General features: G+C 36.5%; 2 protein-coding genes across 9 annotated transcripts in view; one reads left to right on the top strand and one right to left on the bottom strand.

The window, feature by feature from the left end:
• Window positions 1-278: 278 nt before the first annotated feature.
• LOC112160986 (protein mono-ADP-ribosyltransferase PARP6) lies at window positions 279-21,072 on the bottom strand. Of its 7 annotated transcripts, none has more exons than XM_024295926.1 (23): window positions 20,936-21,072; window positions 19,718-19,787; window positions 19,246-19,323; window positions 15,896-16,005; window positions 15,678-15,738; window positions 15,416-15,506; window positions 15,182-15,248; window positions 14,096-14,245; window positions 11,093-11,243; window positions 10,709-10,840; window positions 10,348-10,443; window positions 10,051-10,143; window positions 9,721-9,846; window positions 9,273-9,338; window positions 9,046-9,113; window positions 7,870-7,918; window positions 7,676-7,788; window positions 6,658-6,730; window positions 4,239-4,308; window positions 3,581-3,660; window positions 3,190-3,253; window positions 2,485-2,569; window positions 279-2,010 (listed from the first exon to the last, which is right to left on the bottom strand). In XM_024295926.1, the coding sequence occupies exons 2-23, from the start codon at window positions 19,718-19,720 to the stop codon at window positions 1,908-1,910; spliced, it is 1,929 nt and encodes a 642-aa protein (XP_024151694.1). In that variant the 5' UTR covers window positions 19,721-19,787; window positions 20,936-21,072; the 3' UTR covers window positions 279-1,907. The 7 variants fall into 7 exon arrangements, 6 of the variants coding, with proteins under 6 accessions (XP_024151694.1, XP_024151695.1, XP_024151697.1 ...); XM_024295927.1 differs by having other exon boundaries at window positions 9,273-9,335; XM_024295929.1 differs by having other exon boundaries at window positions 10,709-10,762.
• Window positions 21,073-23,742: 2,670 nt separating this feature from the next.
• Window positions 23,743-27,726, top strand: part of pkma (pyruvate kinase M1/2a) — a 15,549-nt gene continuing 11,565 nt past the window's right edge. For both annotated transcript variants that reach the window (XM_024295933.2, XM_024295932.2), the window contains exon 1: window positions 23,743-23,900. The gene's annotated coding sequence lies outside the window, so the exon portion shown is untranslated. The remainder of the gene's footprint in view (window positions 23,901-27,726) is intronic.

Below are 27,726 nucleotides of genomic sequence, written 5' to 3'. Positions count from 1 at the left end.
CTCAGTGAATAGAAGCGCTGATTGAAGGTAATTGTTTTACACCATCATAGGAACCTTGCTTATGTAAAAAACATAATTGCACATGTGAAAGTTCTGAAAAAGATGGAAAAAGTTTGATCTTTACACAAAGAGGGCTGAGGTGCTCTCTGTGAGCGATGGTGGAGTAACAGTGCCCCCTTCTGTCTAAAGCAGAAATGGAAAAGCTCTGCAACAATCGTTGTGTCTGTGGTTAATGGTCCCACTACTTCCCAAAGAGATATCAAAGAGAAAGAACAGTGTTTGTAAAATTGTGCAAAATCAGACTTTATTCTTTTTCTCCTACTTTACTGCCTTTCATCATCAGCATCAATCATCTCCATTGTCGTCAACATCATTTCCTTAAAACATCCCTCGTGAGAAGCAGACGGAGAAAAAGGGGAGATTCTCCAAAAGCGGCCTGGCTCGTTCGAGTCTCTTTGCAGAATCAGGCGTCGGTTATTAGCAGAGTCCAGCAACAGAATGGGTCACATGTCCGTCTTATTCTTGGCAGTACATTTCAATAGGGTCTCCAGTGTCCGTCATTGAAAATTGATTTCAATCCTCCCAACGGTCAGAGTTCCAGTTCCAGGAGGCAATGAAAGTCTGTCTTTGTACACGGAGTTAAGATTTTGGATCTCAGAGTCTTTTCAACTCCAGAAATATTTCTCGTCTTTTCCCCGCTGACCACTGAAGTTCTGAGGCCGGTCAGCTTCTCCAGTTCACATTGAATAAGTGCAATGCCTAATATGTCAAGAAAATACAAAGCCACACATACATACATACATACACACATACAGTACATGAATAACCGATAAACATGATATCTGTACAAGGTTGCTGTTTCAAATGAAACCGGAGAGTCGCTCTTGATTGCAACTCGGTGATATCCAGATGGATCTGAGCTGAACAAAAGTTCAGGAATTCCTGTACACTGGATTCTGTTGATTCATTCCAGCTACATTAAAATGGTAATGCTCATTTTCAAACCATTCTGATAAACTGCTTTATGGATACTGGTTTATATTTAAATTGCTATTTTTTTTTTTTTATATCTGGCTGCTATAAACAGAAAATTGGAAATATTTTTCATTGTAATTCTTTCTTGTCCCATCAATCTTCAAAAATGACAAAAGCCGAAGAACTTTTCATCATAATTTTGGGTGATTATGAAATAAAAAGTGAAATCTTAGTAGAATATTGTGGAATTAAGTCTTTTTCAAGACCTTTTGTCTCAAAATTTGCCTTATTTTGTTAAATATAATAAAAAAATATTCAATTTGTAGTGTACAGGTTTCAAAGTGAACCTTTAATCCAAACTGTCATAACTCTGTAACACAACTAACAGCAGGAATTTAAAATAAAATAAAAAAAGTGCTTTTAGTGAAATATAATAAAGCATTCACCCCTCAAACATTCATGTCACAAACTCTCACGTTAAATAGACTAATAAGAACAATAAGAATAAATAAAGGTTCAAATATTTTAATGTTATATGATTTGCCTTTAAGTGTTTTCAGAAATAGAAATGAAGACATCCCAAAGAGTCAATCAAAGACATGAACTATAAAGATAAGAATGCCCCGGCCTCCTGTACGATATCAGGGTCCAAACAGAGTCATGGGGCACCAGCGTTTTCTTCATCAGCGGCCTGTAAATGCTGTAAATGTCATGAACTGAGAAAAGCAGGATTTATCAGGTTAAACTGAAGGAGCTGAACAGGTTATGTAACAAATCGGAGAAGAGAAACGCAGAAATGTCAAGACAAAAACAAAACCATGCCGGAAGGGATGTGCTAAGTTAGAGCTCCCTCATCTTCCAGCATCAACTTTTGAGGTTGGCTAACATTCGCTTCGACAGTCTGTCTAGATGCCTCCGCTGCTGGATCTCCATCAGCTGGAGTATATCTGGGTCCCAATCACACGCATTATCTCCTTTTGCACTTTAGGCTCTTGGGTGTTAATGTTGGCATCTCCTACCTGGCCATCCTCATATCTAAAAACATGACAAAAAGGGAAAATTTCAATTAAAAAAAGTCTGTACTGATTATTTTTCCATTTTGTTACTTTGCACACTGCTATAAATTGTTATGCTGTTTTAGGGAGTGCTCTTCTTCCCTTTTGGTATAACTAAAAACAAACTTACAGGGATCAAAAGGTCAGATTTCTAGTTTATTTTTCATGAATTGGGTTTAAATGCAGGTCATCCATCTCAGAAGAATGTCCAATTCAGAACATGACATGACACCGCCAGACATGCAAAAAAATCCACATCAGAGAGTGATGAAGGACAGCTGAAGAACTTTCCCTAATTTTTATTAAATATCCTTCAGTGTGCCGTTTAGCGGGTGACAAATGCGCCACTTCAATGAGGAAGAAAACATTACGGCTCTGATTATGACTAATATTTGCTCAAGTCCAAACAATAATTTTGTTGAAGTTTTCAAGGGAAAATGCTGGAAATACTTACACAAAAAAGAAGCGAGTGCAGACGTGGTCGGACACCGGACACACCCATATGTTTCCATGCTTCTGCAAGTCCTTCGATGTAATAACTGGTTAAAAAACAGATTATGTCTTAGCTTTGATGGGACTTTTACTGCTCCACATTCTCGTTTTTAGCTATTTTTATATTATTCAAGTAATAAAAAAAACAACATAAGACAGAAAATCTGAATTTAATGAAAAGGGATGTGATCTAATGTTTTTTTAATAGCTGCTACAAATCGATATAAATAGGTTCTGTCTGTAAATATCCATTTCATGGTTAAATATAGTATGTCTTGGGAATGTAAGACGTTTTGCTCATTGAGTTCCGTTGACTTCAGCTATGAATGGGATGTTTTCACAGAATTGAAAAAACAATTTGATGAATTATAAATATAAAACTTCAAACTAGATAAGAGTGTGTAAATGTATTTTTACACAAAAAATGTACAAATTACCATTTTCTCTTTAATTTCATAAAAAACAGCTTTAAGTGTTAAAATTAAGATATTTTACAATAAAAATAATACATTTTTAGAAATCCTTTAAGTACTCTTAGTTTGTATATATATATATATTTTAAATCTATTCATTTTTTTCTGATAAAGATGCTTTTAACAAAATAATACACAGCAATAAGTGAAGAATTCTAGTTTAAAATGTGTTGTTCCTGCAGCACAGACCTTACCTTCACAAAGAGCGATGCAGTTTAAGTTTCGACTTTGAAGAAACCTTGATTGAATTGGCCGGCTCTGTTGTAAAACATAAAGCAGGTAGTAAGTGGTTTTCATAAAAGATGTAGCCCTTGTGGAGTTATTTAGCAGTCAAAGTCAAAATGTTAGCAATAAAATCTGAATTTCATGCAACAATCTGAAAGATGTCCTTAAGACTCAAAATCTTCTCAAAAATGTTGAAGCATTTTTTATGTTGATACGTGAACTTTGTCATTTTCTTTTTTGTACATGTGAAACTTACGACATGTAAGGCAAAAACAGAACTTGTGATCGTATTTTTTAATAAAAAGACAGTGTTACCTTGAATCTTTAAAGTTAAAATCTAAAATCTGATGTGCTCCTCACCTGTGGGATGGTGTTCATGCGGTTATAACGCTGCACTAGTTCATCTTTTGTTGGCATACGGTGCTGTCCTTTCCCCATCCCTGCAAGAAGCCGCACAGCACCAATAAAAGTGTCAGTTAGAGCTTTTTCTTCCAAAAAATACCAATAAAAAACATGGAATATGCTAAATCAATTTTTAAAAATGAAGCAGTAAAATAAAAATCACTTCAAGAAACAGCCGGCGTACTGTGTGTATTAAATTGTCATTAGTTCTCATTATGTATCTTTTCAAATAGTAGGTCCAGTACAAAAATAAACACAATGAAAGTACCTAAAAATCATGATTTTATTGCAATATAGGAAGTTAAAAAAATGTGGTTTGTGCCCCACAAAAAATAAACACATCACCAAAAAACACACACAGATCCACACTCAGCCTTGTTTTTTGCAGCTACAACACAAAGTACGATATGGAATGGCAGCTAACAAGCTCAACCTAAAGGCCCAAAGCCCATGATGACCACAGTACAGCACAACGACTAGCACACAGAAAGCTTCCACTGGTGAAAATGTTCCAGGATGGTAAGCGGGTCGTGTGAGGGACAGACTGAATGTGATGGAGGAGAAAAATAATAAAAAGCCATAAAGGTCTTAGTGCTGAAAAGTGAGCCAATCCTACCTGAATATCCAAAAGAAATGCTGGAGATGGGGCTCAGATAGATGCCCTTTCCATACGCTGCCCCATGCAGCTTAGGTTGGAAAAGAGCAGGAAGGATAACTGAGCGGTTGTACAGGAAAGCCTAACACACACATGGACGAACGGGGCACATTCTAGGCCTATAGCTGGGTTTCTGGCCTTTTATTTGAGAACCACACCAATTTATCACACATAAACACACCAAAATCCAAGAAGACTGATAGTCAAAGGACATACGAAATAAGCAGTTGGGCTTTCATGAGTTGCATTTAGGACATACTTCTGATCTTTAGAGAGGAATTCCTCACATTAAATATACATGATTTATAATCTAGTACAAAGTTAAACCAACAAAAAAAATGTCACAAGAACATTAACTGGAAAATATGATAGAAAGAAAACCACTTCTGCTTGTGGAAGCAAGGTGGAGTTCAAGATGTTGCACATATGGAGTAAAATGTGGCGGTAAACTCCACTGTTGCTCTACTTTGAAACTCGGTGAAAGAGGTTATTGATGCTCAAGGTGAAGCAAAGACAAAACATGTGAGGAAGATGAGCATCAAGATGAGATCAAGGATGTGGGGTTCAAAAAGTTGGGGAACAAAGAAGGGACAGTAGACACACCAGAACCATAGAGCAATCAAAGCTCATGTAAAGCAGGCCTGATGTAAAGGAATAATTGAGATTCCTCATTTCATCATTTTCAGAATGTGTATGTGAAACTGTATGAGCATATACAAATGAGACAAGGATGCATTTGATCATTTGTTCCAATGTTGTTAGATGATCTAACAGGAAATTGAAGTAAAATGTTGCTTTCATTCCTTTTTAAATTACTAAAATTGTGGTTAGAATGTTTACAAGGTTTGAGATATTAAAAAAAATACAGATTTTTAGTTCTTCTTAATAGATAGGACCTACATTCACACTGTCTTTATCAACATTCAAGCACCAACTTTCATGCAGCAATCACACTGGCCTTGTGTGGTACATATTTCTGCGCTGTATGCAGATATGCATGAACGTGCATTATGTGTTCATGAAACCGCATACGGCGCATTCTTCAACGCATCACACACGGCTGGAAGGCGACAGGAAAGGGATTCTTCATCATTTGTTCTTGTGCTGTTTACTAGTGCACGTTCGCGACCTACAATAGAAGCGGACGTCACCCACATTTCTCTACCAAATCGGAGTCTCCAATTGGTCACAGTGTCACAAAAGTTCAACTGGTTTAACTTTCAGTGCATGATCAATGAACGCCGATCTGTACGCAGAGTCCGCAACTGGACTTAAAAATGTGCTTAGTGATGTTCAATCACGGGCGTTCTGGATGTGGAATTCCAAAACTGGTCCATGCACGTTTGCATTAAACTGTCATTGAACGTGGTCGCTTGAACACTAATTGACGCAGACGGTGTGTATGCACCTTCAAACACCTTCAGGTACCCAGAAGTGTCGGGTTCACACGGAGCTCTGCAAGTTTTTACAGCCATACAAAAACGTTCAAAACACTGAACCTGTGTTGCATGTAAAAGCAGGTAGAACTTTGACAAACCAGAGACTCAGATTTGGTAGTGTGTGGATTTGGTTTATCAGGACATGGCGGCGAGCTTAAAGACGTCCGCGTTTGTTTTTTTAAATAAAGATCACTCTCCTGGTATGGTGGTAATACCTTTCTGGCATTGCAAGGATGCTAGCAATCAACCTAACCATTTGCATTTTGTGTCCAAATTGTGAAATTTGCACCACTTCAGCATTTTGCGGCAAACCTCTTCCAAGGTGGCAGACATGCACTAGTAAACATAAGAAAAGAAGAAGAAGCCCCAACCTGCTTGTCCAGTGCAAACACCGCGGACTAAACACGTTTTTGAATGAACGTCAAATACCCGATGTGAACACAGCTTAACCCTTTTACTATCCTAGATATGTTGATGTTGGGAGTGGGGTCATCTAGACCCTAAAAGACAGTGCAGTCAGCTTTTTTTCCAATAATTTTTTATTTTCACTGGCGTCCATGGCAGACAGGAAATCCAGTCCACCTTCATTAAAATTTGTCATGGGTTGGATAACACGTCAATGTAAGGCTTGGGTCATCTGGACCCCATAAGATAGACAAGGATGAAGGAAGCACACAAACACCCTCTTGAAATCCTGACGTCACTATCCAGCACACAGCAGAAAGAAACATGGCGTCATCAGAGGAGGATAGGACAAAAAAGCCTTCTAGTAGTGCACACTGCTGGATAAAATCTAATTTGCAAAGCTTATAAAAGAAACCCTGGCTCCCACTAACTGCACGAATGACTCATGTATCAGCAGGCCCGCTTTGTGTAAGAGACATTTTACCATCAAGGATAATTCATTCAAGGTTTTTAAGTACAGTGCCAAAGTTACATACCTGGAGTTTGGTGTAGGAGGCATTGACAAGTCCGTTTCTCAGAACAGAGTGCCAGTTCTCTATGTGAGAACCACTGGAGAGAGAAAGACAGAAAGAGATTAACAGAGTTAAAGAAGAAGAAATTATCTGGATCTCAGGATGGAAGCTATGAATTAACAACATTAATATTTTTAACTGCTCCTTTCACTTCTAATAAGCTAATAGAATTAATTTATAAAATAAATTTGCTTAGTAAAAGCTGATATAGGATTAAACAAAATAGATGTCACTGTCTATAAACCTCATAATTTACCAATTTTGCAAACATCTTGAAAAAAAGATTTTTTGAACCCAAATAATCCAAATTAGGTTCATTTTTCTTGACATAAAAGAAGAAAAACATGATAAAATTCTTATATTTACTCATCAAAGACCTGTGATTGAGTCTTTCGAAAGTTTCTGCTTTATTTATTTTTATTTATAGCTTTGTAAATCGATGGCAGCCAGATTTAATTAAATGTTTGGCATGTTTTGGTTCAGATTTGTTAAATCTGAAGCATTACCCAGCATAAAGTGACAGAGCGTTTGCAGTTCTCGTACATTAGCTGCATTCCCAGTGCCCAGATGGGTCGTGTGTATCTAAAATATTCAGCAGAGTCCCATCTGCTACAGTACAAATCTCTATCTCACAAGTATTGCTGGCTCTGAGAGCTGGCTGAGGACGCTGCTTTCTCTGTCCAAGAGAACGACCAGTTCTCTCTGCTCCTCTTTGTAATGGTTCCATTAAATCTGCTCGAGCGCTCCCAACCATCCACAAAACAATCACCTGGTGTTTCACAGAGATAACTTCATGTTTGGCTTCGGGTAGAACTCCATTACTTAACTTTCAATCCACCTTTCAGTGCAAGTTGTGATAGTATATTTAATCTCTATTAATTAGGAATAATATTTATGTAAATTAGAAAAAATATTTTCTGTCTAAAGATTTACAGTGAGAACTCAAAATTTTAACAAAAAATTGATTTGAATGAAAACTTACTGGAAGGCAAAGGTGCTGCCGTAGAGCTTTTTGGCAGTGCGGAAACGAGCTTCCTTAGCTGGGGGGCTGCTGAGCAGCAGGAACTGGTGGGAGGTGTGCATGAATTTAAGTTGCTGTCACACAAAGAGATAAAAAGTCACATTAAAAGAAAATTCTCAATGGCTTCGGAGGAGTAGATCTGTGCTTTGTCTCACCCTGCTGAGAGGCAGCTTGACGATATGAGATCTGTTGCTGGAAATTATCCTACAAAGACACAAAAGAACAAAATTAAAAGTTTGAATAATTTGTCATTTTTCGTTTTGCTTTCATTTATTTTCACTTTTTCATTCAGCAAAATTTCAGATTCATAAAAGTAGGACTGAAGGAACAATATTTCCATTAATTTGCAGTAATTCTGCCAAAATTTCCTGTTAAGACCCAATTTAATCATCTTTTGAGCCATTATAAAATCTTTTCATGTTAATTATGCAGTTTTTAGTCATATCAAAAAGCTGTCATTCGATTTGATCCGATCCGATTTGATTATTTGTTTCTTTTTTATGAAGAGAGCATTACATTAACACATTCAGTACACAACATGTCCACACATCTTCATGACAGGAAAGAAGCAGTGGGAAGAATAAAATTCTTATTTCATTTCTCTTAAAAAGAAAAATTAAAAGAAACAATCCTAGATCCCACACACTAACTACACATTAAATACTTCTCAAGTTTTGTCTTTACAATTATTTTTTTAAATAATATTTTATTAGTACAACTTTTCAAAATTTCCTGTTGAGCTTTCCAAACTTTTACTCCAAAAATAGAAAAACATGTCGGATTTAAAGCAGTGCGAGCAACTTGAAACTTAAAATCATATTTCCTTCTATGATTTTCATCTTCTGAGGTGAAAACAAAAAAAAATGTCTCTGTATTTTTAACTTTAAGCATCCATTATAAAGTTTGCTGTTTGAATAAAGTTTGAATAAAGAAATACTCAGAAACAAGGTTTTAAGCTTAATTTTCTTTAAATATGCCCTTCATCATGAGAAAAATGCTACAAGAACATGTTAAAAGCAGGATTTTCATTGGAGTGGATCTTTAAAAAAGCATCTCCTTGTGCTACCGAAGCAAAATAAATCTTGTGTAAAAAAGTTTACATTCTTACTGTCCTAAAAAGTGAAAATTTACAACATTTTTTCAGTTTAAATGCAATAAAAGAGTGGTACAGCTACTGCAGAAAAGCACAATTCAACACTGACTTCCCAGAAAATGGCAGCACATAACACAATTACTCATCAGTTTTTTTTCAAAAGTTTATAAAGATGTTTTTCTGATATTATGTCAAATTATGTTGGATGGATGAAAAAGATTAAATCTTTTAGACTCACCACTGCAACAGGGGATGGGCCAAAGGGTCCAGCTTGTCCATCTGTTTCTTGATTTCAAGGTATGACCCCTTGACAAAGCACACGCGTGTTACAGTGGATACTTAAACAGTGAATCATATTTGATACTTTCAAAATAAAAGCACGTAACAAAAAGGAAGGGCAGGTCATGGGGCAATGGGATTGTGTTTAACATCTATGCCCCCCCATCTCCAATGATGTCATCATACCTGGGTCATCTCCCGTATGGACATGACACTGTCGAGGGCTTTCTGGAGTCTTTCATAATTCTTCTTCTGTGTTCATTTGTCGATCCGAACATTGATTGCATGCAGTGAGAGAAGAAGCAACATAAACAGGTCAAAAACAGCTTCAACACAGGAGGATTTATTTAGTTTTTTCAGGACTAAATCAAACTTTCAGGAGGTTTTACTAGTCATGCATGAGTGACATTAGACATTAAAATATAGATCAAAGTACCAATTATGTGTACACAAAGTTTTTAGTGGACACTCCTAAGTTTGCCCAGGTGGTTTTCAGGTCTAAAGGAGATTTATTTTCACCTGTAATGTTTGAATATTTCATGAACTGACACACAACAAAAGTTGCTTTGCTTGAATAAGGAGTTATAAAAGTTGGAGGAAAACACTCAATGCACGAGTTGATAAGGATGCTGACCTTTGGGTTGAATGCAAGAGTCTTAGGGTCATTGGGATCAACAACGGAGGGGTAGGGCTCAAAGATGATGCTCTTACGGGGCGACTCCAGAGCAGCTCGACACATCGCCACGAGTAGATCCACAACCTAGACGGGAAGAATTTTAAATTTACATTTGATGCTCTTAGCAGAACATAATGACAAGTTTTAATACACTTATTGACAGTAAAACTTGATTTAATTTTAAAAGTATATATATTTAGAATTAAATACTTTCAAAATTAAAAAAAGAAGTTGTTTTATTGACAGAAAAGGGAAAGTTTTAGATGCAATTTTTGATTTTTTTTTCACCTCTGCACCAGTGGCTACTTCCTCTGCAGCTCCAGACATCACACCGAGAGTATAGAAGGAGAATACACACAGTTCTCGAGTGCACACAGCAGGCTGCATGGACACAAAGGGATACAAATCTGAATATAGCTGGAAATGTACTTGCTGCTTTAATAACATAAAAAAGTCAAAACTACAGAGTGGAAAACGGAAGAGAGAAATTACTGAAGGAGAGCATTATCTTGTAGATTTTTTTTCTTCATGTTTTTTCTTAAACTTTGAAAAAAACTCTTAAATAAACATGTAGTTGTCAAATACCTTCAGCATGGATCCGTTCTGAAAGACGTGCTGCTCGTCGCAGACCACACAGTACTCATTCAGAGTGGGAATTCTCTGTTCTGAATACTTCATTATCTGTTAGGAGAAAAGCACAGTGGAGATCCCAGATATAACTCATGCACTAATGTATTCCGGGCACTAAAAATACTTTGGCTAAATCTAGGAGAGTTAAATTTAGTCCCTCTCTACAGTTTTATTCTACTGTGGAATTGCAGAAAAAGACTGCAGGTTCAGTCCAGTGCCACACAATTAACATCATTAGGAATAAGACCTTCATTGCTGACCAAAGCAGAAGCACACACTTCTTGATGAGGGAACTAATGCCTCCCAGAGATCTAACCTGCACCAAGAAGCCATACTCCAAAGTAGGGATGTTCTTGCAGTGTCCGCCCGCCTGGGATGAAAAAAACAATTCAATCAGCTGCCTCGTGGTAATCTGCGCGGGGGCCCTGGCCGCTGGGACAGCCACAGTCTGATGAGTCAAGTGAAGACAAAGCATTATGGGAAAGGGCACACCAGCAATGCTCCGGTAAGGTTGGGGAAAGGCTCAGGTGTGAACAGTGCAGGATGTGGGAAACTGGGGGGGTCAGAGTGGATTAAAACAGAAAAGAAACAGCATCTATTTAAGTGCACTTTACAATCAAGCACCAAAAAAAGTCAAAATCAGAGCTAATGGGTGAAAGAAAGAAAATATGTAATTTAGACCAAAATGAATGATTCTAACCTGGCTATTTGGTGGATAGCTGAAGAGCTCCCCTTTGGGGTTTTTCATGGTACACGAGATGGAGCGGTTCATTAGGCGGGTCACTCTCAGCTCAGGGACACTCAGCTTCCCTTTTAAAACTGTGTCTTGGATCAGAGGAAAACTTGGAGACCTGACAGAGACAAAAACATGTCAGAAACGAGGAGCCAGAGCAGGCGCCGTTGTCCAAACAATCATAAGAAAACAGCACTTAGTGGGAGGATGGTGGTCAAAGCACATTTTGCGCTGTTGCAGAAAATAAATCCTGTCAGCTAAAATACAACTGAAACACATTTTCACAGAACGCTCTCTGTGTACTGGAAATGCATGATGACATGTGTTGGAAGAAAACAAACTCGGCTCATCTATCCTGCCACACCAACAGCAGATCAGACCCCTGAAAAGAGTTTGGACAGCATCTCCATGCAGTCACAAAATGCTAAGAGCACAGGAAGCTGTGTTTTCTGAAGACATTACTCTCAGTGGGCTGCACATGTACCCTGTTGATGTCAACACAGCACAGATCACTGCTGGGTATGTCTGAATTGAAACATTAAGCATGCATAACTGTCAAAGCTTTTGATAGTTAGACAGAAGCTGAAAAGAGCATTTCTCCCCCGTGGGGATTCTGTCATATTTGAATCCATCTGCACTGTAATGCATGGGAGCTTTTTCTTTGCGGTCTTTGCATTAGTTTACCTTTTTACCAATCTATTCTTCATTGAAAAAAATAACTAACTTTTGCTTTTCAAAAAGATGAGCTTATCATAGATTTTTTCTCAGGTAAATTGTATTAGTAGAGATAAGCTGTAACTCTGGGTTTTGTGTTTTATTATCAAAAAAAGTCAATTTCTTTGTTAAAAAATGCCTGATTGTGGTAAATAAAAGTCAATTTCTTGACACAATTATTTCAAAAACTGAATGAATAGGCAATTAACTGCAATTTATCAAAACTAGAAGCTGTGTGTTCGATAGGGCTGGGCGTATCGATAGTGTCGATACCGGATGAGGTATCTATCCTAGTATGATGAGATCGATACTTTTGACACTTTTGATACTTTCGTTACTGGAACTTGAATTTACTTACAGAGTTAATGCAAGCACATTGTCTATCTGTCTGCCTAATTTGTGCAGGAAACTGCCCAATTGCAACATTGGTCATCTGTGTAAACAGCACACCACCTCCTCACACCTTGTCCCTCACATATATACAGTATCTCACAAAAATGGGTTTGGATATTGATGTCTCTATTGAGACAAGATGAACACTGAGTACTTTTCATTGTGTCAAAAATTCATTTTTGCAGTGTTGTCCCATGCAAAAGATATAAATAAATGTAAGACGTGTACTCACTTTTGTGAGATACTGTATATATTTGTGGTGCTGTTACTTATATTTTTGTTGCATTTTTGCTTTGTGTACATTTTGCACCAAAAATCTCAGTTCTGTGTTTTATTATAAATTAACTAACAAAAATGATTATGTACTAAATTATTCTATAATACAACATTTAAAGAAAAAAGTATTGGTTTTGGTATCAATATCGGGGGTACTAGCTCTGAAATTACTTTGATTACGTATCGGATTGGATTTTTCCATGTTAAATAATGGTTGAATAGAATAAAAATTAAAAATACCCGTATTGCCAGTACACACTCCACCCCCTTGTTCGAATTGTAACATACTTTTTGCAGCTCTATTGTTATTTTGTTGGTTTGCAAAAAGAGAAGTCGTAAAGTTTATTATCCTGATCTCCATCTGCTTTGTCTTATGGATGCATGAGACGGAGAAAAGGACAAAAGCTATTTTTCTTTTACATGTTGTCTACTTTGTTTTGTGGTTTCAAAGTTATGGATTTGATAGCTAATTATTTGGTAAGATCTATTCCTCATCTACTTTGGAAAATAAGTAAAAAAAAAATATTGGATTTACATAACACTCAAAAAAACTTGAAACATTGAAGGAAAACTGTGGAAGGTTAAACTCCTTATTACTGTTAGTGAGTGACTTTGTGCTTATTGTTTATATATATATATATATATATTCAATGACCTGTGTTGTTAGAAAAAACAAGCTTCACCTGTTTTGTATTTAGGTCTCAGACCTCTGAACATCATCAGGCCGGCTTGTTGTTTACTCCTGGTTTACTGTTTTAGTCATTACTGAAATGGGCCTTTGTGCGCTCACCACTGCAGCTGTCAGGTGTCACCTTCAATTTAGCACTCTTCATTAACATTACTTACGACCGGCACGTATATGCTAATGAGAACATTTGGGGATGTAAACACAGACTGCACTGTAAAACTTTGTGTGTAAACAATAATGTGTCCCACTTAAAATATATTGTTTGTAATAACGAGCCAACAACTACCAAACTGTGACTTAAATGTAAAGGTAAAAAAATATAACACAAAAACATTTATGAAGACTTGAAATGTTTCAAAAAACAAACAAAAGCAAGAAAAACTGAATTGAAGCAATTCAAGTTTGGAAATGGAATATCTAAAAACAGTTGATTACTGCATCCACAACTCAGATTTTGTCACTTTTACTACTTTTATACAAATATTAACACATTGATTAATATATTTTGCTTACATTAACCCGCTTATTAAATCCTAAGGAGCTGCAAGCCAGTTGAAACCAGTTAGGGGTTACTTTAAGGGCCTAATCAGTACATTTTAACAAAAAAAAAGAACTACAAATCCCAGGGGGGGCAGGGGAACATTGACACTGACCACTCTAAACATAGAGTTTGTGAAGATGACCATATAAGGTATTGAAGCCCATGAGGGAGCTTCCTCTGTCCTGCCAGACATGGGGGGATACATCCAGAGTCCTCTGTACGACTTTGATACAATTTATCATCAAAAAGACAAAATTCCAGTTAAGTTTTCAAGTCACATTTCCTCCTCATCCACAAACCTTCAGAGGTTAGCAAGGGCTACCTCACACCAGAGCTGCAGGAAAATAGAGGGACTTACTTGGGAATGGGAGAGAAAATGCTAAGCCCGGCTCGGAACTTCTTGATGGTTCCTCCAGCTTTGAACCAGCTGTGCCTCTTCTCCTGCTGGGCCTTGAGGAACTCATTACTGAGGTGCTTCCACTGCTGGGAGGTGAATGTCGTCAGGATCCTGACACATCGCAGAAAATGTGAAGCTGATTACTCAACATCTGATGACGACCTTAAGACAGACATGCTCAGACTCTCTTAAGTGTTAAGCTAAACCAGAGACAATGCAGTCCAATTTACACTACCTTTCATCAAAATGGGATTTAGAAGTTCACTTTATGTTATTTGGATTTTTTAGAATAAAAAGTGAAAGATAATATCAAGGAAATTTCAAATTTTGCACTATTTATGAAAGCATGTATGAATAAACATGAACTTTCTTGTATTTGGGTTCCTAGAGATTTAACCAAAAATTAACCAGTATATATCAAAATAACATTTTTGAACAGAAATCCACTTTTTTTATACATTTCATGTTTCTACAGGCACATCCCATACCTAAAGATGATCTTTGAGATAGCATGCAGCATAAATCATGTATTTCCCAATTTTTTAATGAATATGGACATTTGTTTAAAATCAAAATGCAATTCATATGACGTTTGAAGGAGTGACAAACTTTGGAGTTTTAATCTGTTTTTCCGTAATGGTTTCTTGTTGTCAAGCAGCTATTATTAAAACATACTGAAGAACACAAAACAATATTTAAAAAAAAAAAAAACAGCATTTAAAATTGTCGATAGGGGAAAAAATTTGTGAAATTCTGAAAGATACTATATAGAACTATAGAATATAGATTTAAACTATTGTACTGAAGGTAAAAAATAAAACTCTAGAATTGATATGTCAAAGCAGTTAGTCTATCATTTATTCAAGTATGTTCTACTCCTACTAAAATGTAAAAAGCTGACTTAATAGATGCTTTTGAGTACATGTTCCCTTCTAACTGAAAACTATGTATGACATTTAGCAATTGTGCAATTAAAGACTTTAAAAAGTACTTCTTTAATTAATTGTAGAATAAAATTGGTGCATATATGTACTTAAAATCACTTACTTTTTAAGTTGCAAGCCGAGGCTGAAGCCCTCTTTGTTTGAAGGCTGAAATACTTCTACTGATGGCTCTGAGTGAACACAAACAAATGACATATTTACACAGTGGACGGATACACACAGACACTGATTTTTATCTTTTTTTTTCCATCTTCCCTTTCATAAACACAAAACGTAACCTTAAAACTTAATGCTCCTGTTCAAATAATCTACCATCCTGATTGACATCTTTACTCACCGGGTCCATCGAGGTACTGAGAAAGAGAAAAGCGAAGTCTCAGAATGATCGGCTCTGTTCTGATGACTTTCCATGCTGTTGCAACCTCCTCCTGAGAAAGACACACAAACACACACAGCCTAATTAGAGCCATTTCTCACATCATACATAACTTATGAGCATTGGATGCATTATGAATGACACGCTCCTTTACAAAATGTCAAAGTAAAAATAACATTGGGCAAAGTCACAGAAGGTATTTGAAAGGAAAACGCCGACTCACATCTAAGAAACTGATGTTGATGTGAAGATCGATGTCCACGTCGTCGATGGTCCCATACTCCCTACAAACATTTATCATACAGAAAGTGAGTTCTCTTAATATTTCATGTGATAACAACATAAAATAGATTTGTTCTCTTGAGCAGTTTTTTTACTATTTTTTGGGAGGTTTTCAAATATTTTGTATAGGTACGTGTAGATGGAGTGTCTGTGCGATACCTGACAGAAATGGCGCTGTCTGTGTAGATGTCTTTCACGGCCTCGATGTCTGCGTCTAGTTGTGGATGGCGGTACAGGTCAGCAGCACAGCTCCCCTGCAACAAGCAGCACTGGTCACAGTTATAGCAGTGAATGAGTTCTCAATGGTTGACAAGATTGTTGTCACAAGTATACATCTGAGATCTAACAGCTCAAAAAAACTAAAGAAAAAACATACAATCTTGGGCAAAATGTTGACAAAGTAAATCACAAATACTGTTTTCAAAGTCATTTATAATCAAAAGGTTTCCATACTTCTAGAAAACTAGTATCTGTAGTCATTTTTGGGTTACTTTGGTGTGTTCTAACAGAAATAGATACTGAAACCTTCAAGAGAATTTAAAGTTTACATTAATTTAACTGGTATGTAAAAATGATAACATGAACAATATGTTAAAAAGCTTTAAATACCCTCTCCAATCTTCTTTTAGTGTTCCCAGTGGTCTTTTGAATATAATTTTAACATTTTTAGCCAAAATCAAAATTCAGTGTCATTTTCTGGGACACTGTTTCTGCAGAGTGGCAGGAGTTCTTTAGAAATTTGTCTCTGAGTTATGGGCGGGACTGTTGGCAACCCTCCCCCTTTCTGAGAGCTCTCTGTTCACACACTGTCCCACTAGATTACAGCCTCTCACACCCTGGACTTAACATTAGCAGTGCAACAAAATCCAGCTGTGATGTACTTGGATCTTTTTGTCTCCAAGTGGATGCATCAGAATGGATCTGAGCATCGAGTTTTGGGGTTGCCCAGCGTGTTTTCTATGTCAAAAAACACAATGTTTTTATAAACTTTTTGTCTGCTCCTGACTCACAACAACTTGAATAAAGAAATGCCCAGAAAGACAATGCTCAGCAAAATTGTCTTTATAAATGTCCTCCATCATCAGAAAACAAAAGTGATTTTCACTAGAGTGGGTCTTTAGAGTCAGTGACGATATAGACCCTATTCACGGTGACATCAGACAGAATTGTGACATCGCTGCCACTGTTTAACACAATTTTACGTTAATAATAAAAAGTAACCTTACCATTTTGTACAGTTTTAATTTTAGAAATCTCCTACCTAACTGTATTTTTATTTCCTATTTTAGATTGTTCACAAATCAAAATACAAATATCAGTAATCCTGCCAGCAGAATCCTGCACAGCTACTTCCCCAAAATTCCTATGGATGATATTAACTAGTCGTGGATCATTTCTCTCTTACATAATTTTCAAAGTTACACAATACATTACAAGCACTTCACTGAATGATACTTGTTTGATTATGAAGGTAACTAAGATCTTATTCTTCTAATTTATTTTCACAACAGGTATGAGACGTATAGCTGCAGATATTTTCTGCCCAGTTAAAGTTTCTTAAATTGTTCACAAATTCATTGAAAATAGAGCAAAAGTAGGTTAATTTCAGCGAGTCTTACAATAAAGTAAATCTAATTACTGCTGCAATATTTTCAAACATCACTCCCTTTTGCTTTTGCTCATAACCGTGTCTCATCTGCAGAGAAATAAAGGTAAAAAAAAAAGGATCAAATTCATTGGAAACTGTGAAATATAACTGTGTAACTATTCACACGTCATTTCTAATACATGTGCGGCCAGTTCTTAACTTTTTTCTTAGACGCTCTTATTTTGAAAGCTGAAAATACATGGCTTCATAGCCGCACTTAAAATATTTACTGTGTCACTTGGTAGACATTCCTGTTTGTACAATTACCCCTTAAAATACCCCGTAAGACAGCTAATACCCCAATTAAAATGTGTGTGGACATGCAGCAACGTGCATCTTGGCTGCATTTATTAAACATGAACTTCCATCTGTTTTTGTCCTGATTGCTCTTAAAACACGTGTGAATAAAATCAGAAAAAATGTAAATGGTTAGAATAATTTATCCTCAAATGAAAGGTCAGTATTTTCAATTGAACCTCAAACACTGGAGGATTATTCAAATTTGTATTTTGATTTGTGATTTTTATAAAATTAACATCTTACAAATTTTTGTTAAGATTGGTTAGGTTATCTTTTATTATTTACATAAAATTGTGTTAAGCTGGTTTCAGTTGTCAGCTTTGCTGGTCTAAGTAACTGTATACAGTGGCAGTGATGTCACCATTTTGTCTGACGTCACCATGAACAGGGTCTATAATAGCCAGACCAAAACTTTAAAAAAGTTAGGTTGGTTTGGAAAGAGTGTGATAAAAACATGACAGGTTTTGGATTATATTCATATTGGCAGACAAACACAGATCAATTACTTTGACTGAAACCTCAAGACCGCATTTGGTGAAGACCACGGGCACCTTATATTCACCGTCAAGCATGATGGACACAAAGTTCTGATTTGATTCAAACATAGAGAGTAATTGGGATAAAGAATGCAGCCCACAGTTGTCGTGATGAATATTAAAACTGAGTGATAAAATAATGATCTGCAGGACAACATTAGGAGTACATCAGTGTCTCTCAAAATCTAGAATCCTGCTATATTGATACATGACTCAAATTAAACCAAAAAGTAAAAACTAAATTGTAACATCAAAAAGGGAAATCTGCTCAAAAACTGACATACTTGTTATTGACCTTTTCTTCAATTTTTCTGAGGTTATAAAAAATGTGCTTCCAATTTCTAATTGTAAAGCTTAACACACTTTGAAAAAGGCTGTATGTTTATTTTTGTTAGTTCAACTCTTTATATTCTATTAAAGTTTTACAGTGTTTCTGTTACTTAACACTAAAGTTATGACTTTACAAAAAAGTAAACATTTCAATACATTCCACCTTTTGTCTCATCGTATACAGTAAGTATGAAAAACAGCAGATGGTTGTCAGATTTGGATGTCTTGTGACTGAGTTTGCTGAGCTGTGAGTGTGTACCACGAACGCCGCACTTCACTTCTTATCTCCTGCTGCTGCTTTCATGTTTTCTCTAACTTCACTGAAATGAGATTCACTGGATTTACATTTCAATCATGAAACTTGGCAGATAAGAGTTAAAAAGGATAACTAACAGATTAAGATCTGATTTGGTGGGGTAAGAAGTCCACTTTGATGAGATAAGATGCTACACTGTGTGTTGGCACTGGAAATTAATTTAAAAGGAGGCACAGGGGTGGAGGGAGTGATTTGATTAAAAAAAATACTATATTTGTGTATGTTTATGACATTTTTATTTAAAATGTTCAGGAAAAATGAAAAACTATTCCAACAGTTGGTTATCTAAGAGGCAATAAGGCGCAAATGTAGAAGAAATTTGATGTTGGAGTTACATTTTTGTAAATTGACAACTTAAAGGTAACAGTGCCTGCTCTACCTGGATACCATAAAGGAACTGCTCAGGTTCGTTCTCCCCATCGGACTCCTCGTCTGTCCAGCACTGGCCTTTGATGTCCTGTGGGCCCACACATTGTTGAAAAGGCCATTAGAATGGCACAGAAAGGAAATGCATCTTTTTTTTTTTTTTTACATTCTTTCATCGCTCATTTCCTTATTTAGCTGTCTGTTCACTGGCTTCAAAAACACAGCTTTACATAACCATCTCACAGTAAGAGTCACTTTTTTAAAAAAAGAACTGAACTGTCTGTGCCTTTAGAAGAATATCTAAGTTTTTATTTTTAAGTGTAAGAATGAATTTATATGAATAAGTATACAATTTTAAGGTGGGGTAGATTTTTCCTGAAAACATCAGGAAATATGCAACATTTGGCCTAATAATAACACAAATTACACAGTAACTCGGTTTAGTAAAATGAATAATTACACCAATAGGATTCTAGCTGTCTTACCATTGGGTCTGCTGTTCATAGGGCTCTCTTAGACAGGTTTGGGCCTTCGATTACCGCCAACCATTGCATCCTGTTTCCAGGTAAAAGTAGAGACAAATCATAAAGCCGTCTGCTATGATTTGTGCAAAAAATCATAAAAAAAATCAAAATAAAAGAAAGAAAGACAGAAAACAAAAAGCCATTGCCAGTGATGCCATGCTCTGTCAGCAATGCCCTCCTCTCTCTTTCTTTAAATCGTCTGCACTTCACCTTGCCATGTATCCTAGCAACAGCCATCTCTGCCTCCTTTCAGACTGGCATTAATCACTGTGGAGAGAATGTGTGGGAGATATGTGCTGTACGTTCAGTGCTCGGGATGCCTCCAGTTCTTTGTTTGGATCTGTGTGTTTTTTTCGTTTTTTATTTTTTGTCCCTGAAATTTCTTCTATTAATACCAAAGCACCAACCTTTAAAATGTAGAGAAGAAAACAACACATTCACTGATGTCTGAGCACAATGTCAAAAAAAGGAAGATATTTATGGGTTGGAATATCAAAACAAAGGGTAGCCATAAAAATAAAAAAAAAATACCCCCAAAAATACTAAATTATGATTTCAAATAATGAAACACTTATAAACACAACGAATAAACACAAGAAGATAAACTGACTTACTATTATATTGTCTATAATAACAGAGGAGTCGCATCATGTAACAATAGTATCATGGAATAACAGAATAGAATAGGTTGCAAAAAAAATCACAAATATTTTAGGACATAACTTCAAACATTTGATTTTAATCACACAAGATTAGAACAAAAACTCCCAATTTTCCCTATTAAAATCACAAACTATAATAATAAGATTGTTCCATTATATTATGGTATGTATTGTCAATGTTTGCTGCTGTTTTCCTTCCCTACGCCTGCTGCACCCTCCTGCTCCCACATCACAAACACATCTCCTGCGTCCGCTCCAGCCCTTCTTTTCTACGTAGTCATGTTGCCGTTCTGTTTGCTAGCATCTCCATCCTCCGCCATCTCCAAGCCTCCGTCATCTGACATACCAATAGACCCCCCTCCCCTCTTCCCCTTACCCAAACACACAGATTTACAACCCCCCAACCCCGATTCCTCTTTCTCTTCTGATCACTATTTAGCACAAATACAGATCCAGCCAGCCGTGCTCTCCCCTCCCCCTACGCTCTGCATCCCCGCCAGCATCCATCCACACTTACCTCCAGAGAGGATGGAGCCTCGGATGCTGTCCTTGCCTCAGCTGCTACCCCCTCTTAAAGGGCACACCTGTCTCCCTCTCTCTCAGGGACTGCTTTCCTCTGAAATGATAGATGACATCAAGTCCCTTCAAATGGGAACGAGGAGCATGAAGAGAAGAGCGGTCCGGCAGTATGACTCTGTCCGCCCCTCGATGTCTGCAGGCAAGCCAGCTGCCGTGTGTGAGTCTGTGTGTTTATCTATTGCAGATCTCTGCTCTCGCTGTTCTCTTATATTTTGCCTGACAACACTGAGGGGTCTGGGCATGCTCAGTGAGAATAGGCAAGCCAGTCATGTGACTCGCAGCTGACTGCACTGCTGCTGAGAAATAAGAAGTTAAAATGGCTCTGCTCAGTTCATGCCTCTGACAGTGTGTTTGTGTGGTTACGTAAGTTTGCCTCTAATGGTGTGCTATTGTTTTTTTTTTTATGTCAAGGGAAAATGTATTCAAAAACATGAGCAGTAATTTATGTTGGAGGCTCTAAAAAAGCTCCAGACAATAGAAATTTACATTTTTCACACATCCCAGCATGAATAATAAAATCACTCCAGTATAATATTCCATGCATTATTACTCTTATTTCATCAGAGTTTATAAGGTGAACTCGTCAAATGAATAAAACACTGTGTCACTGTGTGTCTGCATGACATAACGGTCATTAGGCTAGCGTGCTAATCAGTATTTACCCTCATTGTCTCAAGGCATCAGTTTATCAGATTAATAACCAGCTGATTGAAACTGTCATCTTAAATGTTTAAGTAAAATAAACAAAAAATCTATTTTTTTATCATACAGCTTTATGGAAACTTGATATATGACTTTTAATCAGGCATTTTCCAGGTTCTTTGTTCACCCCAGCCTTATATTTATGATGAGACAAACTGTGTTTGTGCCTTTTATTTTGCAGTATAAAAGCTCATGAATTTAATTAAATGTAATGCAAATATTGTATTTGTTTTGTAATTTTGAGTATGAATTTAATATTTAGATTTGGCTTTAGTGTTAGGGTACAAGGCATTAGGCACTGTATCTGCTTAAATGAGATTTATCTGAGCACATTGTCTTATTTGTACCTCGTGGCCTTGAGGTTTAGCCCTGATTAATGCTGAGTGGCAACGAGAAGTATCACCACAGACAGACTTCACAATTAACTTGTTCCTCACCTGAGCAAATGGGTTTACATGTCGCAGGGCTGTGATTCCAGTCAGAGGCAGTTGACAGCCAGTGAGCCAACACCATGGGAAGTGGAAGTAGCAGTGCCACATCTGGAGGTGGGCCCAGGTAAGAATAGAAAAAAAAGGGAATGGTACATAAACGTGTCCGTATCTTGTCAGCAGTGCCATATAGTAATTAAAAGACTGCTCCAGTTTTAAAGTACATGGGTCATCTTGGTAGTTTAATCATAAAGTTTACATAAAATCAAATGTTGCTGGAGATTTAATAACTATGTCAGAGATAAACTAACTGCTTACTTACTCCTTTTAGAGGCCATTGTGGTACTAAAATAAATCCTAAACCATTTACATTATGATTAATAATTAAATAGTGTTTACATAGATTTTTTTTATTATTATTATTTCAATCCTTGTTTGTTTACAATAGTTTGCTGGTTTAAGAAGTAATAAGAGACATAAATGTTTAACCATTCGACGCCTATTGATGCAAATATGCATAAAAAATATATGTCTACAAAACTATTTAGCCTCTATATGGAAGCAAAAACCTATTAGGTGATGTTTATTCATAGTTGTAAATACATTCATGTGTCAAGGTGTGTTAGAAATGCTTAAATATTAGCCTAAAAAAGTAAAGGATGAAGAATTACCTTTTTTTTTAATCAACATAAATAAGATGAATAAAAAAAGTATAAATTGGGTAATTTTAGAAAATCTGCAAAAATAAAGGTGGGCAATAGTTAAGCCATCACAAACTCACAGAAAAGTATTAAAATATAATTATTTCTTACTAGACAGGAAAAAAAGCTCATAAAAGCAAGTATTAGCTAAAACAAATTTTTGTTGTTGTTGTGTTTTGTGTTGAACATTGGATGTGCTCTGTTTGCAGTAAAAAAAAGCCTAATCAAGTCTCTATATTTAAGAAAATTGCATAAAAGTTGTGCAAAAAGGATGAAAAGAAGTAAATGTGATCAAACATGTTTTTGTGAGCATATCGTTGCAGTATGATTAGTCACCACTAGATGGCGATGTTAGCTTGCATTCTTCTCAGAGAAACAGCCCTTTCTGCTTTTGTTTTGTGCAGCCTGTTGGACTGAATACAAACTAACAAGTGCAGTCATCTGTGATCAATGTGTGTGTGGTTTCGTAGCTTTTTTGTGTGAGTGGATTTTACCTTTTTAAAATCGCTGAAGCGAGTTGTAACTTTGAGATGATGCTGACAACTGTCATGTTCGTTCAGAATTATGTTTACGAACCACTCTTGCACGGATCTGTTTAAGCTGTTGTTAGCAATAAATAAAGTAGACATGGGGTTGCACCGTTCTTATAAATGTGTATTTTTGTTTCATTTAATCGTTTTTAGAGAAAAAAAGACTTGTCGGCATGTCGCATTTCCTCTGGTGCATTCGCGCGTGCCCATTGGTTCCCTAACCTAGCATACCAGCTCCATCACGATTTTTGATATTCATCCGCGTCGATATCTTTTTTTTAAACCACCCATCCCCCCTTTCTCTCATTCCGTACTTAAACTACATATGTTATATGCATTACAGAGTGATTGATATAAATGTGGAAACTACATAAACTACCCTTTTGTTCACGTGAATAATGTTATTTGGTCGGATGGATATGTCTCAGCATCCTCGTAAAGTAGTTCCTCTGAACGAGGAACTAAAGGGAGATCACCTTGAGCCGCTTGGTCTCACTCTGTCAGCAGCCGCTGTAGTCTTCGCATCACGACACTTAGACAAGGTGGGTAACCATGATTGTGTGGTCTTTGCTTCGGTATTTAGAAATATTATGGTTTAGTTCGGTATGTTTCATTTAAACAGATTCCATTGTATTTTGCCTCGGGTTCACCGTAGTTTCAAATTATCTTTAGTTTGTGGGTTATATGTCTCCTTACAATCCTCTAACATCAGGTTTAGCGTAAATTCTACCGATATAACAATTACCACACGAACGTTAGGAGCACGTTCATCAATTTTGCTTTTACGTTCAATGAAACATGAAAAATACGGCTAAAAAATGAACTAGTCGGGTTTCATTCGTTATTCGACTAACCATATATCAGTATTTAGTATTATAGTGTTGCAGTTTCCCTTCAAATTCGAGTAAATTTGAATTATGACATTGAATGTAATGCGTCAAATGTTCACAGTTGTAGATTCTCTTCCTGTTGCCTCCTGTTGTGGGTGTGGCTCTTCGTTTTCTCGGCCTCCTATTGGCTAATCGCCGTGATGTCTTCAGATCAGGAAAATGTGACGCAGGATGGGAGAACGTGACCTTTACCGCATCGTCTTTGCTGTCCAGTTTTTATACAATTAAACCTCTTTTTCTCACGTGATACATGACAAATGGTATTTATTTTTTGTAAATTGTTGACACAGCTTTTAATGCTACTTTTAAGATTAATTCTATCGTTTAATGTTCGGCCATTTTTATTGTAATGTTTACTTATATAGCAAAATCACTTGAACTATATATTTTTTATAAGTATAGATTGAAATATATGTTTTCTAACCGTTACACATTATCTGCAGTATCATGATACGCCCAAAATATGCAGCTTGCTGACAGACACTGCAGTCAGGTGTAGCACAGTCTTTTTAAGCATTTGGTTACTTTTTTCTTTTTTCAAATATTTATTACTTAAAAGAATATGTTAAGAATAAATGGAAAAATGAAACGAGGTCTGTCATTAAAAATATATATATATATTTTCAGCGCCCTTAAGGTATAATATTCCTGCTTTGTGTATTGAAAACACACTTCTGATGACCCTCACATTGACTTTCCCGTTGACAAACAACGGTTTAACCTCTGAAGTAGGTAAGGGTTAAAGGTTAAGTGACTAAACGGATGGAAACGTACTTGATTTTGTTTTTGGTATTGTAGTTTTTGTAGTTACTGGTTCAGAAATTTGATTTTGTACCTCAATATTACTTTTTAAGCTTAATTTAAGGAAGTACTTATGACAAACTGTTTTAAGTAAATATAAAGAGAAACTTAAGTATATACTTTTGTAAGGTGGTTATGTCTGTAGGATTTGCTGTATAAGTCACAGAGTGTTGCTCTCATGCATTTTTATTACAATACAGTGACATGTTTCCTTGGTTGCAACACATTAAGAGATTTTTTTGGATCACTCTGATTCATTTAGCCTTAATTTAGCTTTTATGTTGACTTGGATTTGAAAAATGATCCAAAAATCCATACACATGTGCTACAGTCTGTGTGAGGGTTTATAATAGTTCGCAGACAAAATAGTGTAAATATCATAGTGCATTCCTGATATAATACTTCTCGCAGCACACTCTAACATGCTATGTTATATTTAGCACGGGATCTGTTTTTAGACCAGGTCTGGAATGACCTGGGCTTGCAGTGACACTGGTCTGGGATTCGGTTCTTAAATGTCGTGCTAGAGGTCTAATGTACGTCCATTGGATCAGAGGGTTGCCGGGTTATAGTAGACTGTCTCTTTGTCCTTCATCCTCATTGAATGGATTTACTCTTGAGCTCCTGAAAGTGTTGCACATAAACACTCAAACTCCAGCGTTGAGGTTCAGGACGGGTTTGCCCTCTGAAGCTGGAAGATCCAACACACTGGGTTTTCTTTGGAGATCCTTTTTAGTTGCAGGCTTTGCTATTCCCAGGAGGAACAGACATGGCCACTGGTGGTATGTAGCTCGCAAATACTTTTAGTTGAGTGAACGTGAACAATTAAGCCAATTTGGATTAGATCTGTGTTACATCACAACTCAAACTTGTTGAATGTCATGTTACCCTCACAGCCATGTTGTTGGAGTTGCTGAAGGTTGAACTCTAATATTTCAAAAATAAGAGTCTCAAGTCCATAAATGAAGATGTTGTCAACGCGTGACTAAAATAGATGTTCTGAAAAAAGGATTTGAGAGGATTATTCAGGTGCTATCTATCAAAGACGTTCTACATCTGTGTCAGGGTTAATGTTACTGCTGTAGGCCTGTTGTGCCTGGGTGTCCTGGTTCAGCCACATGGTTTAGCCGGGTCAGAGGAGTGGGATGTGTCTGTGCTCACGTACAACTCTGGTCTGCCTCATTGATGGAAATGTTGCATCATCAGTCTGCAGCTCTCTGTGAAGTGACACCTATGCTGTGATTTTACCCGTGCTATAATTCATGATTAGTTATGAGTAAGAGGAAGTTGTACTGTGAGTCTTTGAACCCTGATTCAGTAAAGCTGTAAAGATGTGGCTGCAACATGCGTCTTCATTCCACTTATGTACTTCTAAATGCAACTATTTGTAGTTCTTTTAACTCCTCATCTCTGTAACAGTCTAGATCATATTTATGGCTTTTGAAATGAAACTGTTCAGTGTCTTCTAACAGAATAGGTAGCTTTAGTTTTTTCCTAAATGTTGCTTTACCAGTGAGCCTGCTCTTACTTGAATTACATCAGCTGTAATTTATTCCCCCGACTGAAGGAAACCTGATCTAACCTTTGTGGTTCAGACTTTTACTTGGATACTTGGTTCTAATAATGCTTAATTTTTAATATGGGAAATGTTCTATCATTAAATATAGACTTTAACATGACCCTTCAAAAGCTCTGGACTAAAATGTTTATCCACTTTTATACTTTTTAAAAATTCAGTAACATCTAAAGGATTAATTTATATGCAATCTTACAGTAAACTTCATCTTTCCTCGTTTAAAAAAATCTTAATAAAACTAGACGTTGCACAATATTTTTTAAATTATTTAAAATGCTGAATAAAATAAAAATAATAAATAAAACAAAGAGGATTTTGTTCTGCTTTTGGAAATGATTTAAATATAACTAAGTATTTGAGTATTGAAAGAATAAACTTGAAAAATCACAGCAAAAGTGTTTGAAATATATAGCGCTCATTCTTTCTAATTAAAGATCATAACTTTTGTTTGGGGAAATGTCTAAATCGTCTGAGTTGGTAAAGTTACCAGTTTGCCTTTGCTTTTACACTTAAGTGTAAAGAAGATTAAGTTTGAAAGTCTGATCACTTTTATGAAGGTGAGCTTTCATTAAAAAACATCAAAGAGAAGACAGTCTGGTTGATAATTGTTGTCAGCTGCTTTGTTGGCTCAGCTGCAGCCTTACAGCAATGAGACAGACATGTATGACAGCCTTAAACTACTATTGAAATCATGTTTGCTTGCTTTTGTTCAAGATTTGGAGCTTGATGAGGAAATCTTATTTTCAGTGTTGTTTTTTGATGGAAATTGTAATAAATAGTCTGTTAGTTGAGGTTCTCTGAAATGTTGTCATATTTGGATGTATAATAGTGGATATGAATGCCACTTTCTCCAAGACTTCCCAAGATTTTGTCCCTGTGATGACGCCATGTTTGAAATCTACGTAGAATTTCAGTTTGAAAGAAACGATGTTTAATTTATTACCTTCAAGTCTAGTCTAGACATGTAGAGAGATGCACGAGACATGTGTGCCGTGTTTTTGGTATGTTGGCAAATCGGAATCATTGCTTGGGGTTTCACTAGTCCTTTGTATTGTTTGCAATGGTTATTATGTGTTTCAGCTGGGTCCCCCCCCCCCCCCC

The sequence above is a fragment of the Oryzias melastigma genome, linkage group LG3, assembly GCF_002922805.2.
Source record: "Oryzias melastigma strain HK-1 linkage group LG3, ASM292280v2, whole genome shotgun sequence".
NCBI classification, from domain to species: domain Eukaryota; kingdom Metazoa; phylum Chordata; class Actinopteri; order Beloniformes; family Adrianichthyidae; genus Oryzias; species Oryzias melastigma.
This window is presented reverse-complemented; position numbering and strand designations above follow the sequence as displayed.

Bases quoted from the DNA above. Each gene is read 5' to 3' on its own strand.
- LOC112160986 (XM_024295926.1), bottom strand. The intron at 9,847-10,050 runs GTGAAAAAAAAA...CTTCCCGTCTAG, and splicing joins AAGTAGCCACTGGTGCAGAG to GTTGTGGATCTACTCGTGGC. The intron at 3,254-3,580 runs GTGAGGAGCACA...GTTTTACAACAG, and splicing joins GCATGAACACCATCCCACAG to AGCCGGCCAATTCAATCAAG.